Below are 14750 nucleotides of genomic sequence, written 5' to 3'. Positions count from 1 at the left end.
ATGAATGAAAGTGTAATAAAGCTCTAGTATGGGAAGTAAGGAAAGTCAGTCTGAAGAAATCTAATGACGCCGTCTGCACGGTGAATGTTTCGGGATCTATGACTAGCATAACACTTAAACTGTTGAAGCCTACTCATAATGCTTTTAGTGACAGGTTTTTGAGAACATGTCAGTTTCCAATTGAGATCCATTCCAAAACTATTGAGAGGCTTTGTTGTCCTTGGTGTGGATAGAACTGATTAAGATATACAATGTGGTAAAGTATGTTATGAAATATCTCAAACAAATGGCTTAGTCATTGGGGATGTTGTATGTAGAATTGAGGCAGAGCGTCTTGCATTGGAACTCCTGATCAACTTCAGAACACAGAAGGCTTCACATGGGAGATGGGTGTGCAGTAGCCCTGGATTGTCTAGATGCAATAACATTCCATTGCAGCGCCATGTCTCAGATACACTTGAGTGATGAGAGATTCATATTTTTCAGAAATGCAGAAGCAAAGCATTACTGCAAACCATATTCGATGGAACTGTTTCAGCACTGGGCAGTAAGACTTCCAAATAAATATATAAAGGCACAATGAACATGTGACATTTTATGTATGTGGCATGGCTAATGTACACTGGTCTACGAAAATGGTTGCAGAAGGCTGTTGCATTGGGTGGCATATCTGAGCAGCATTGTCCATACTAATTGCTTCAGACTAACGAAGATTAACATTACAAATTTCTTCTGATGAAACCATACAATTCTTTTGTGCTGAAGGATTTAAAAGAACAGTAGAGATATCCAACAGAATGACACAATACAAATTTCTTCTGGTGAAACCGTACAATTCTTTTGTGCTGAAAGATTTAAAAGAACAGTAGAGATATCCAACACAATGACACAATATACTGCTATATGAAGATGTATGACTCTACTGCTCAAATGAAGAGTGTTTGATAATCTTCAAGGTATGGCAGATTATATATATATATGTATATGTGTGTGTGTGTGCGCGTATCATAATAATGGGCATCACACACTGAATTTCCAATGCCAAATCGGAATGAACACAATATCACCTTTAAAATTCCACTCAGAATACGGTTTGAAGTGGTCGCAGTGTCATATGGACCTGCTGGCATATTCATCTATAACATCAAGAGTTCATTCAAACTATCAACGCTTTGAAAAGCTTGGTTATAAAAAAACATATAACAAAGGAAATTGGATAGAAATCAAAGGCTCAATGTGGAGACTTCTAGTTTAGTTGACATGGGGATTCCAAGGTCCAGTGCAGAGGAGGCATTAAGGCGGACAGTATGGAAATGGCTATGGTGTGTCTGTTCAATGGTCCCGAGGAGTCTGTTCAAGAGGTTAATGAGCTTGTGCAAGCTCTGGCCCTGTCGCTATGGATGGTTGCTTCTTAGTGGGATAGTTGGAAATGTAAAGAATCCAACTTCATCTAATCTGAATTATATGATAAAAAACAAAAATAAAACACTAAGAAAATTGGAAGAGATGGAGGAGAATGTGAAGCAGGCAGCTCCTTCTGACTCATCCTTGCTTCAGAGGGAGCAATTAGAGGACCTGCTCCAATTGACTTCTGAGGAACTTGGTAATATTGGTTCAAAGGGAGTTGACCATGATGCTACCACCTAAATTGTGATAGATGGATACTCTCTGAGCATGGGAATCCTCTTATCAGGGAGCAGCTAGAGGATCTTCTTTAATTGACTATCAAGGATTATATTGGTTCAGAGGGAGAAGATAATGTCAAAATGACTTCTCTAGTGACAAGGAAACTGTAGCAAACGAGAAAGAGCAGATAGTAGATATACAGTACATGGTTGTGACATTCTTGGTGCATTGAAATAGCAAGGTAGCAAAGAAAAGAACCTTGCTACAGTCCTGTGACCCAGCTTAGGACTATCTCTATAATGTACCAACATAAGAGATGAGTAATTCATACCCTTGAAAAATGTTAATTAGCTCATGCTATAACATTTGTTGGTGACATGCCTATTCACCTTCGCACCCCTCTAAAAGGTATATAAACTCAAATCTGATTGATATGCTAAGCACCAAAATCAATTAGTGCTAAGCAATCTGGAGATCAATCACAATATTCATATTCAGAACTCAGCATAATACAAATCTGAAATAAGATATATTTTCCCATATTTAAGAGAGATTATTGTCTTGTTCATATTACAACCTGCAAGTAAGATATAGAAATCTGTGAGAATTACATTCTAAAAAATTAAAAGACACATATAGTTCAAATCTAAAAAATCTAATCATTATTAACAGTTTTGAACTTCTGTGTATTATCCCCACCCTTAATCTGATTGAAGAAATCGAATTTATACTCCTGGAATTTTAACAAACAGTTGGTGTGCGAACTGTGTGCTGAACATGCTAATACTACTGCAGTATTCTTTCTATGATTACTACCCAAACATTTTTAAAGTGGTTACCCAACACATCAGCTTACTATCTCCAAGAAATCGCATCATGATGACGTTAGTTTTGCATTGATATAAGTAATCCAAAGCTAAACAATAACATACGGTATTAATCCAATATGCAATGAAAACGATGGTGTTAACTTCTCACTCACGAGGATGACTTCACTGAGCACAACATATTTTGACACAATAATAGACATACGGAATACTGACCCGGTTTCACCACAATAGGACGACTTCGTGGATGTCCAGTTACACGGACTGCGGTTGCATGAAGTCCAGTCCCCTCATCCTTGGATTGGTCTGCTACTGTCCAATGTTGCACATCTAACTCCAACTAAGCTGCCACTTGTCTAGATACTATCCGATTGATGTCCCTGTGATGCGGTATGAGAGCCCCACTACACGATTAGTAGGAGTCAAGGGAGTATGGGAACTCTACCACAAATCCCATGCCTAGAGATGTACACCGCTTGCTCACTCCTTCTCGTACCTTGCCAAGGTGAAGACATGGTTCTTACCACTGTCATGCAGGTGTGTATGTCAGTCCACCCTTGTTGCCAACTCCAACATCTGTCTATATTGCTACTAATCGTACTCCAATGACTTGCCCTTGCTTTTTCCTCTAAATATTTTCTCTGATCTACTGAACTCGAATTTTCATATTGGCTCCACCGTGCCACTTCTCATTCTAATCTGAGTTTAAAAGGCAGATGTTGGGGCTACGTTCAGCCTCTCGTTTCTCCTTAAGGGGTTTCGTCCCTAAGAAAGAACCAGTCATGTTTAAGCAACCAGGATTGTCTTAAAAATATTGATAAATTTCATGGTGTGAATCCCAATGTAGCTCCTTGTTTTTATAACCTCAATATGAGGGGGAATGCAAACAACTAGGTAATGTGGGATAAAAGCCAATTTCATCTTTTAGTCACTTAAGTTACTTTTGTCATAAAGTGACTTAAAATCATAAAGTAACTTTATTAATCAATTTTATAAAATAAAGTGACTTAACTATATGAAGTTTCCACTTAAATATCTCTTCAACGAAACCAAATAAAAACCTGTGACTGGCTGGCATCCTCAAAATAAATGTCGTTAGCCTATCTGGATGGAAAGATAGGCCAACAAGACACCATAAGGCTTAGCGTAGAGAAGGGGACATCACAGTCCTCCCTTCCCAGGATTGCTTGCCCTCAAGCAATTTCAATGTTGGATGCTGCAGGATTGATTCACCCTCCCAAGTGGCATCTTCATATGGAAAATCTTTCCAGCGAATTAGATACTCCCAGATGGACCTATTATGCAGCTTCCTTTCTCTGATCTCTATCACCTCTGTTGGAACCAAAACTAGCTTCCCTTCCACATCAAGTGGGGGCAATCCAATGTAGGGCACTACCTGCTGACCAGTTGCCTTCTTGAGGCAAGAAATGTGGAAAACATTATGAGTTCTGTTGTCATCTGGCAAGTCCAACTCATAAGCAATCTCTCCAACCCTCTGAATAATGTGATAGGGACCATAAAATCTAGGTTGAAGCTTTTTGGACCCACTTTTCTTCAAGGAGCTCTGCCTATAAGGTTGGAGACGAAGGTAAACCATGTCACCTAACTCAAAATTCCGCTTTGTCTTACGGCGATCAGCATACATCTTCTGTTGATTCTGAGCTTGTAGAATATTCTCGCAAAGAGATCTGAGAATGTCCTGCTGATCCTATATCCAATCTCCAGCTAGTGGTGCCCTGCTATCTTGCAAAGCCAAATCTACGAATGAGAGACGTTTGCTGCCATAGAGAGCTCAAAATGGAGTCATCTAGATGGACATGTAGTAGGAGTCGTACTAGTACTCCCCTAGATATAACCATTTAACCCAAGTTGTCTGTTGTCCCGTACATAGTTCCAGAGATAACCCTGCACCCATTTGTTTACTATCTCAGTCTGCCTGTCCGTCTGGGGGTGGTAACTCATGCTGGGTGTCAACTCCATACCTGCCAATCTGAATAGTTCCTGCCAAAAGGTGCTAAGAAATTTACTATCTCTATCGCTCACAATGGTTCGAGGGAGACCATGTAGACGAAAAACCTCTCAAAAAAATAACTCGGCTACAAGAAAGGCCAACGAATCTGCCACTATAGCAAAAAATTGAGTGAACTTAGTCAATCTGACCACAACCACGAAAATGGAATCTCTGCCTTGCACTCTCGATAATCCTAGAATGAAGTCCATAGAGATACTCTCCCATTTCTGTGCTAGAATAGGAAGGGGTTGTAATAATCCGGTTGGAAACTCGTGCTCCGACTTGTTTTGCTGACAAGACTAGCATTCTCTGACATGCTGAAGGACATCATCCTTGAGGCTCTTCCATGAAAACCTTTCCCTGACTTGCCTATATGTTTTAAAGAAACTTGGGTGTCCGGCTGATGGTGCATTGTGAAGAGTCTCCATAATTTTTCCCTTGAGCTTAGACTCTGATACAAGATAGATCCTATCCTTATAAATAATCACATCATCAATTACCTTGTACCCTCTTTCTTGGGGTTGCCCATCCATGATCTGACATGATTGGGTATTCCTGGAATACTCAAACGGTAACTGAGACTTCTGATCTAACGATACCTCGGAAATGGCACAACACTCTACTATTGAACATCTCCTGGAAAGCGCATGAGCAACTATATCGTTCTTACCCTTGACATTCTCGATGTCAAAATCACAGGCCTGAATCTTGCTGACCCACTTTTGTTGTCTTTCATTAAGATCCTTTTGTTCTAAAAAGTATCGCAAACTGTTGTGATCTGACTTAACTATGAATTTGCCACCCACCAAGTACTATCTAAACTTGGCTAAAGCATGCATAATGGCTAACATTTCCTTGTAATAGCTGGAGTACAATCTCTCACCGTCCTTGAGCTTCCTGCTCTCATAAGCTATCGGATGCCTATCCTACATCAAAATTGTGCCAATTCCCCTCCCTAAAGCATTACACTCTAAGAAAAAGGGCGAGAGAAATCGAGAAGTGCCAAAACCAGGCATGTGCTTGCCACCAGGCATGTGCTCATCGCCTTCTTGAGCTTATCAAAGGTCACCTCTACATCATCGGTCCACTTGAGTGCCCCTTTCCGTGTGAGATCGGTGAGGGGAGTTGTTTTTTGAGAGAATTGTTGTTTGAGAGAAGCCTCTAGCAAACCTCCTGTAATAAGAGCAAAGACCGTGGAAGGCCCTCAAATCTGATACGTTCCTCGAAGGTGGCCAATCTAAGATTGCATTATCTTTTCCTGGTGTACCTTCACCCCATCTGCACCAATCATGTGACCAAGGTAAAGAATCTTAGTCAATCAGAGCTCGCACTCTGACTCCTTCACAAACAATGAGTGCTCCTCCATAATACTAAGTACCTCATCTAAGGTGTTGCAAATGCTCTTCCCAAGTCCTATTGAAAACTAGGATATCATCAAAAAATACCAACACACTCTTGCGCAGCTGCTTTCTAAAAATATGATTCATACATGACTGAAATGTGGCCAACGTATTAGTGAGTCCAAATGGCATAACCAAGAACTCATGGTGTCCATAATGACATCCGAAAGTTGTTTTATTCACATCCTCTTCGCGAACCCGTATCTGATGGTACCCAAATGTAAGATCTATCTTAAAGAAATAAACTGCCCCATGTAATTCATCTAGTAACTCATCAATGTGAGGAATAGAATACCTGTTCTTAATGGTCCTCTTGTTGAGAGCACGATAATCAATACACATGCAAAGAGTGTCATCCTTCTTCTTCACCAAAACGACTGAAGAAGTGAAGGGACTAGAGCTAGGTCTGATGTGTCCCTTATCCAAGAATTCCATAATCGTCCTTTATATTTCCTCTTTATAGTGTTAGGGATGACGATAAGGTCTAGTGATGACGGGTTTGGCGCCCTACTCTAACTCAATGATATGCTCAAACCTTCTATTTGGGGGAATGCCCAAGGGTATGTCATCAAAAACCCTCTTGTGCTTATCAAGCACCGGCTGAATGTCAACTTGAATCTATTGTCCTAAGTTTAAAGTAGTCTCAGAGGAAATGAAATAATGAGTTGCCCACTCCATGTCATCATGCCTCATAATAGCCTCCATCTTGTGGGCTGAAATCAACTTGGGTTCACTCTCTGGCATAGCCTTGAGAATCACCTATCGACCATCCTATAAGAGTTCCAGTTGCATCTTATCATGATCAACTATGTACCTGCCAATAGTCTGCAACCACTGTCTTGCCAACATGGCATCTAATCCATCCAAATCGACGACATAAAAATCTGTCTCAAGAAGAAAGTTATCAAAGAGAATTGGAAGCCTTGGCACTTTCCCTGTGCACCTCAATCTCTCACCTCCTGCCACACTAACTTTGAACTCAGGTATGTCATCAATCTGTAACTTTCTCTTGAAACCCAACACATGCTTATGAAGTTATGTGATGCACCTATATCTAAAAGACACACAATATGATGTCCTCTAACTACACCCTTTAAGAGAAAGGGGTGACCCGTGGGATCACTGGAAAGGGAAGCTATGATAGGAGACTGTCCCGCAATGGATTCCTTCTTTCTCTCTCTAGGAGACTACTCACTTTCTTCCTCATCTCAGCCATCAACATCGCTGCCCCCTGTTGCTCATCCTCCTCTTCCTAGAGTACCTCGACATAATGTATTTTGCCTTTGCCAAGGCATCTGTGATCCCATGTCCATGCTCTCTGTAGGTGAAACCTTGTGAGTTCATTTCGTGTCTCAAATTTCAACCTCGGAGGGGTAGTCTTATGTTGGTTCTTGTTCTTTCAGAACGAAGTAGACCCCCTTTAAGTTTTCTTAGGAGGTTGTAGTATCGAAGAAGGTGAGTCTAGATCATGTGTGATTTTAATAGCATCATCCAAAGTGTTTGGTTTAAAAACCTTGACCAAACCTCTATATCTGTCTTGTAAACCCTCAGTAAACAGCATTACCTTATGTTGTTCTATCATATTCAGGACCATCACCGAAATCCACTAAAACTCATAAATGAAGTCATCTAGAGATTCACCCTGTCGCAATTGCGCCAAATCCCTGTAGTAGACCTCAATGTCCTTCCTGTCAAAAAGGGTGATCAGCTTAAAGATGAAAGTCTCGTAAGACGTAATGAGACCATGATCCTCGGTGACCAGCCCATGATGCCACCAATCATATGTTGTTCCCTCTAAATGCATTGTGGTGAATCTAATGGATTTTGTCCCCAACATGGGCTTAAGTGTTAGGTAGGTGTCTAGCTTGTGAATCCAAGCTCTAGCGGATGTCTTACTGCTGCCATAAAAAATGGAGAGAGATAATTTGTTCATGGTGTGCTTCAAGTCCCTGTTCTGTGCCCTAGGCCTCCTATCCTGCTATGGTCTCTCTGTCTCCCTTTTCTGATTCATGTATTGAACAAAAGCCAGATTTTGTTTAATCTAATCAAGGAACAGATCCCATTCATCGTACATAGCCATAATATAATCTGAAAGTAGACTTGGTGCTGGTGGTTGTTCTACCTTGTCCTCTATATTAAAAACAAGCATCAATGGCTTGTCAATGTTCCATGTGGGACCCTAGTAGCCCAGGGTGATCCTGCCACACTACCACCTCCACTGTTATGACTCGGTGCTCTCCTATGAGTCAAAGCTAACTGCTGCATAGCACCTATAAGCTATTGAAGTGCAGTACTAATATTGTTCTGCCCATCTCTAATAACCCGCAAGGTTTCCCTTCGTGTGCCATTTGAATGGTCTATACCTGTTCAACCTGTTCACCCAGTTCAACCTGTATGTTTGTCCCAAAAGTTAGCTCTTCATTAACTGAGTAACTATCCTCAACGTCAAACTAATCTGAAGATCCTACCTGTTCAGGTCAGATGTGACTAAATTTATAAGGTTTCCTCTTCATCCTTAACTGTCATTTTTCCTGTTTAATCCAGCCTGCAACTTAGTAACTTACCCACAAGTCGGCAGGTCTTGTGGCTGTAATACCATTGTAATATCCCCAACCTTAATCTGATTGAAGAAATTAAATTTATACTTGTGGAATTTTATCAAACAGTTGGTGTGCAAACTGTGTGCTAAACATGCTGATACTACTGCAATATTCTTTCTAAGATTATTATCCAAACATTTTAAGAAATGGTTACCCAACACATCAGCTTACTATCTCCAAGAAATTGCATCATGATGACGTTAGTTTTGCATTGATATAAGTAATCCAAAGCTCAACAATAACATACGGTATTAATCCAATATGCAGTGAAAAAAATGGTGCTAACTTCTCACTCACGGGGACGACTTCACTGAGCACAACATATTTTGTCACCAATAATAGACATATGGAATAGGAGGTGGGCGTGGATGTCCAATTACACGAGCTGCGGTTGCATGAAGTCTAGTCCCGTCACCTTTGGAGTGGTTTGCTATTGTCCACTATTGCACATCTAACTCCAACCAAGCAGCCACTTGTCTAGATACTATCTAATAGATGTTCCTATGATGCGGTATGAGAGCCCCACTGCACAATGAGCAAGAGTCACAAGAGTATGGAAACTCTATCGTAAATCCCGAGCCTGGAGATGTCCACCGCTTGCTCACTCCTCGTGCCTTGCCAAGGTGAAGACGTGGTTCTTACCACTGTCACGCAGGTGTGTATATCAATCCACCCTTGTTGCCAACTCCAACCTCTGTCTGTATTGATGCTAATCGTACTCTAATAACTTGGCCTTGCTTTTTCCTCTGAATGTTTTCTCTGATCTACTACACATGAACTTTCATATTGGCTCCAGCGTGCCACTTCTCATTCTAATATGAGTTCAAAAGGGAGATGTTGGGGCTACGTCCAGCCTCTCGTTTCTCCTTAAGGGGTTTCGTCCCTAAGAAAGAACTAGTCACGTTTAAGCAACTAGGATTGTCTTATAAATATTGATAAATTTCATGGTGTGAATCCCAATGTAGCTCCTTGCTTTTATAACCTCAATATGAGGGGGAATGCAAACCACTAGGCAATGTGGGATAAAAGCCGATTTTGTATTTTAGTCACTTAAGCTACTTTTGTCATAAAGTGATTTTAAATAATAAAGTAATTTTATAAATCAACTTTATAAAATAAAGTGACTTAACTCAATGAAGTTACCACATAAATATCTCCCCAGCGAAACCAAATAGAAACTTGTGACTGGCTGGCACCCTCAAAATAAATGTCGTTAGCCTATCCGAATAGAAAGATAGACCAACAAGGCACCATAGGGCTTAGCGTGGAGAAGGGGACATTACATTATGATTCCATGATTTGCATACTCCATGAATATTGTAGACATTTGACGGTGACAGTATTTTTCTATTCCATTGTTTAGTTTAACTTCAACTAATTTCATTCAAAACTTTGCATTTATACTTATATGATCTATGCAAAATTGTCTAAGTTTGCAAAGTAGCTTCTATTTATCTCAATTATTGTGTATTTGATGTTAATTGACCAAATGATGCAAGGAAAAACCTTTAAATCCTTATAGATCCTTGAATTTCTTGGGTGTTTTATTTGCCAAGTTCAAATACCGAGTCCAAGTCCTAGCCCAATCTTGGCTTGCAACATTGATCTAAACTCTTCTTGTTTCTTTTGCGTTCTTATTAATTAACTCATTGGAATCATCTTCTCATTGAATTTTGCAAAAAAGATTAAATTAAATTTATATTGTTTAAGATCTCGGTTTTTTTGAAAAATTGGTCGAATTTTTCCTGAATTCTTTTTTGGGCTTGGCAATGTTTTGCCGAATCCGAGCTTTCCATCCATGAAGACAACCATTTCCAACGACGAAACCTTAGGAAATTGTAGGTTGGACAAAAACCCAACTATGTTGGTGAGGTGGATTCAGTCACAATACACTATTGACCTCATACCGAAAGTTTTGGACACGATAATGGAGACAAATTGCAGGGTTGAGATTACATGAATCTATATGTTCTTTTTTTTGGCTTGAAGTGATCTCTTGTGGAGCTTATTTAGAGGTGATAAAAGGTGGTATTAGAGTTTTTGGTGATTGTAATGTTCTGTTGTCCGATTTACCTTCAGGAATTGGGTTGCTTGAGCGTGAGCTTGGCGAACGCCAAAATCCAACTCCAGGCAATGCGTGCACTAGGTCCTAGTAGCCGTACGGAGCAGCCAGAATAAGTCGTATGGTGGGGCAAGGGGTCATGTACGAAACAGCTGATGTATGGGGGTCTAGTCGTACTGTATTTGTTGGAGGTAGTACGATGCTTGTGTAGAGGATGTACGGTAATGGCTTGGAGGCCATACGACCGATGTGGGGTGGTCATACGATATTGAATTAGGGGTCATACGATGATTGTTGAGTGTCCGTAGAGAATGGATTGGAGATTGTACGGTGATTGTGGATGGCCGTACGGTAATGGATTGGAGAAGAATGATTAACCGCTTTCTATGCCAGAGATAGTCTAAATGCAATCTTGCCAATACACAAAACAATGGTAGATATAATATAGTCCAAACACAAATATATTCCAGAAATAATGTTACTTGTAAACAACAATGATGCTACGATTTTCCAGATCTGAGCCATGAAGCTTGAACAGAATAGAGTGAGGGTTGAGTCTCACTGAAACCGGAAAGCCAAGTAGGGCAGGACGTTGACTTCCGAAATGGCAAACAATCTTATCTCCAACAGGAATTTGCAGTACAAAGAAATAATCCAAATTGCATACCTTCTACTACCCACATGTCGTGCTTAAATACGCTTCGAAGAACTTCCTGACGGTTTACAAAAATAGCCGATGGCCATACCTACGGAAACAATTAAATAAAAATGGGTCCGAAATATACTATATCAATCGGCGCATTAACAAAGGTTTGATTAAATATTTATTTTATGACGGGAACATTACAGTGATGTGGTTGGTTTAACATGACTATTTCTACATTTGGTAAAGCTAGGATTTGAGGAATAAATGCAGATTGGGGTTCATAATTGACCAGGCTTATATCGTTTTCCAGTGGCAAAGGTTTGGTGGTAATTTGGCATCATATCAGTTTGTAACAGCATAGGGTCTCATAAGTTACATTTATAATTAAGATGGCTGCATTAGAAGTGATCTCTCGCAGGTGCTAGACATTTGTGGAGGTTGCCATCACTTATAATCTGACTCAGAATTGTTTTAGACTTCATCGGCTAAGTTGCACACCATTCCTTCTCATATCAAGCTGCATGTTATATCATATATAGCACAGGCATCCAAGCAACCCAGGTATGTGACGAAATGAATCAGACTATGTGAATGACAATGTAATGCATTTTTCTTATGTTATTACAGTCTGATAACATTTTCATCAAATCTGATATTAAGTGTGATCAACTCATCAGATTTATGTCTAAAGCGTTATCATTTCTTTGAGGTTGTACTGTCAAGTTTAAAGCAATCATTGTTGTCATTTTCAATACAATTTTATTTGTTTTGGCAATGAACAAACACCCCAAAATATAAACAGAAATCAGAAAATCAGGAGTACAGTGAGCTATTTGCCAATTGTTCCACAAAATGTCAGGTATCTAAATTGAGAAAAGTAGTTCAGAATTAGCAAGGGTTCTTACATAAACCGCTTAAGGTCTATTGGGAAGTAACCAAAAATGGCTGAATTTGAAATAATTGAATATTCAAAGTTTTGATAGCATATTCCTCTATGCCAAATAATCCACTTCCAAAATAAATTCAAAATGGGAAAGCTAATACAGTACAAACCTGCCCTCTGTAGTCATTGCAAAGTCATTTAAAGCAAGCGCGCATGATGCAGACTGAATAAATAACACAAGAAGTGTAATTCTATCAGATCAAAATAAGCTTATGAAACAGATAAAATATATTCAAACAACTTTAATACAAATTTCCTCAAAAAAATATAGGATGACAAAAAGAATTCATATTAAAGTAAAAGAGGATTTAAATCAATCAATGATAGTTTTCCTTCCAATTTCTTGCTAGTCACTTTACCTGACTGTGATAATGGAGACTATTAGCACACATTACAATAACACCGCCAATTGGAGAAGGCACAGCGAGAAGTTTATAGGCATCGTGTGGAAGGTTCTGAGCAACATAAGAGTGGATGAATCCAGTTACATTTTTTAACTAACTGTTTAATTAATGAAAAAAAAATCCCACTTGCAAGCACAGATATTTTAAGCTAAATACTATGATACCATGTACACACTAGTCAATAAAAGGTACATTGTGGAATGAAATCTAGACCAAATCTCTTGACATTTAAAACAATCTGAAGGTTTAGCTTTTTCAATTTTAATTGACAAGTCAGGTCTAGGGACAGAATATTATTACATGTGATAAGCTACTAAATTTTTTGTTTGTCCTCTCCGAGATATTTTTTGCATTCATGTAACAATGAGAATTTTTGCTCACAGGAATATGTATCTCAATTCAAAGTGTTTCAATGCAACAATCCAACAGATATTGATTCTATTTATTACAGATTTTTCAAATAACTTAGGACATAGAGCATGCATAATAGGAATGCCACAACTGAAATAGTTAATGGTGCTTCAAAATAAATAATAATTGAAGCATTAGAATTTTATAGCAGTGACTAAATAATGCACATACAATCTGAAATCAAATGGCAAAGCCCAGAAATATTAAACAGAAGTGATAGAAGCTCAGAATTCAATATAAATTTTCAACAAATCCGACATCCAGGGCCAGGTCGACACAAAATATCTGCAAAAACCATATAATGGTATATCTGAATTCGGCAATGCATAAAACATCCAGCTAAAATGTCTTAAATAATCCCAAACATTACCAAAAATGCAGATTTCAAAGTTTAAATATTCAAACCTTTACAAGCCAGCAGCCAGCTCCTTACATGTCCACAGTCAGGGGTAAGGAATGTTTAGTGGAGACTGAACGGAAGCCAAACTTCATAGACAACCCTCATGTCATTTCAAACCAAAAAACAGAACACAAACCTTAGATTGTAAGGATGGGCAATGCCTCAACAATCTATTCCCATCTATATGTAAATCAATAGTATTGAAGCACCATTTAACATCTCCAAACATCTACAGCAAGCTCAAAGAAGTAATCAAATCAACATATCTAGGTACACCTTGGCACAACCTCAGTCTAGAACTAATGACCTAATACAGAAACAATGATAAGCACCTTTAATAAAAGAGACCGGAGAAATTGAGAAGAGGCCCACCAACATTTTTATATAAACAGGAGTAGCATCTCCAGGAGATTTCATTAAAAAGTCTAGACCAATACTAGAAAACAAAATGCTTCTCAATATCCTCTTAAAGTGAAAGGAAGCAACAGGATCTTTTGCTCCATAAATATGGTGATTTGTCTCAACATAAAGTTGATGGGACGACACCAACAATTAAACAAGGGAATCATTAAACCATGAGACCAATAATACTAAACATACAGGATACACAATGGTCTCATCAACAAGCCGGAAGAAATGCTCTATGCCGAGAGCCAATTTGAGGTTGACAAAATTCAGAGAAGAGGTCCAAATAACCTAACCTGCCAATGATGAATGTCTTCTCTCACAAATTACTGAATTCATCTTTAATACATATACTTAATTAATTTTTTATTGTCTTTCTGTTGAAGAATTTTGACATACAATGCTTCTCCAATACAAATAAAATACAAACAACAGTCTGATTTGATTAATTCAAACACAGTAGAAGACTTGCAAAACATAATTTAGGACCTAAACTGACAACAGCAAAACCATAATTTATTGCTTGATGGTTTTCCGCAATTGCAACAATTAAATACGTCATTGTTGCAGCTAGATCAGTCTTCTCAAGTCCGATGTAATAAGCAGATTTAGAACAGTCAATAACAATGGCTAAGAAAATGTCTTCTAGTTACTGAATCCATAGATGCAAAACTGGCAGAAAAATCGAAGAGTGGACGACACACTTGATTTTTTTCCCTGGGCAAGTACATGCAACTTTTTCTTGCCAGAAAACTCACAGAGATTTTCGGAAAAATCGCCAAGGTATTTAATAAAAGCTTGTGTTTTTGAAAAAAACTCAGTGAGTCTGGGTGAATTTTTAATTCTTTTGTATTCAAGCCTTTCATTTTTTTTTTGTAACTTTGATGATTAATCATTTTGTATTTTTCAACTACACGTGCCAAAGCCCTTAATTAGAATTTTTCAATTGCTAGATGGGGAGGAAACCCTAATGGGGAATCTTTATGAGGCTATGGATAGGGCCAAGGGCCTGTCG

At 38.8% G+C, this 14750-nt stretch overlaps 1 protein-coding gene across 2 annotated transcripts in view; it reads right to left on the bottom strand.

Moving 5' to 3' along the window:
* The window catches only part of CPSF160 (cleavage and polyadenylation specificity factor 160), a 284561-nt gene that overhangs the window by 152950 nt on the left and 116861 nt on the right, over nucleotides 1-14750 (bottom strand). For both annotated transcript variants that reach the window (XM_089809086.1, XM_089809085.1), the window contains exons 6-7: nucleotides 12475-12570; nucleotides 12226-12278 (exon numbers count right to left, since the gene is read on the bottom strand). In XM_089809086.1, the coding sequence (XP_089665212.1) occupies nucleotides 12226-12278; nucleotides 12475-12570 (149 nt within the window). The remainder of the gene's footprint in view (nucleotides 1-12225; nucleotides 12279-12474; nucleotides 12571-14750) is intronic.

The sequence above is a fragment of the Cupressus sempervirens genome, chromosome 11 (assembly GCF_028749045.1).
Source record: "Cupressus sempervirens isolate cs-2001-9-10 chromosome 11, ASM2874904v1, whole genome shotgun sequence".
NCBI classification, from domain to species: Eukaryota; Viridiplantae; Streptophyta; class Pinopsida; order Cupressales; family Cupressaceae; genus Cupressus; species Cupressus sempervirens.
The sequence above is the reverse complement of the archived record's forward strand: the minus strand, read 5'-3'. Positions and strand labels throughout refer to the sequence as shown.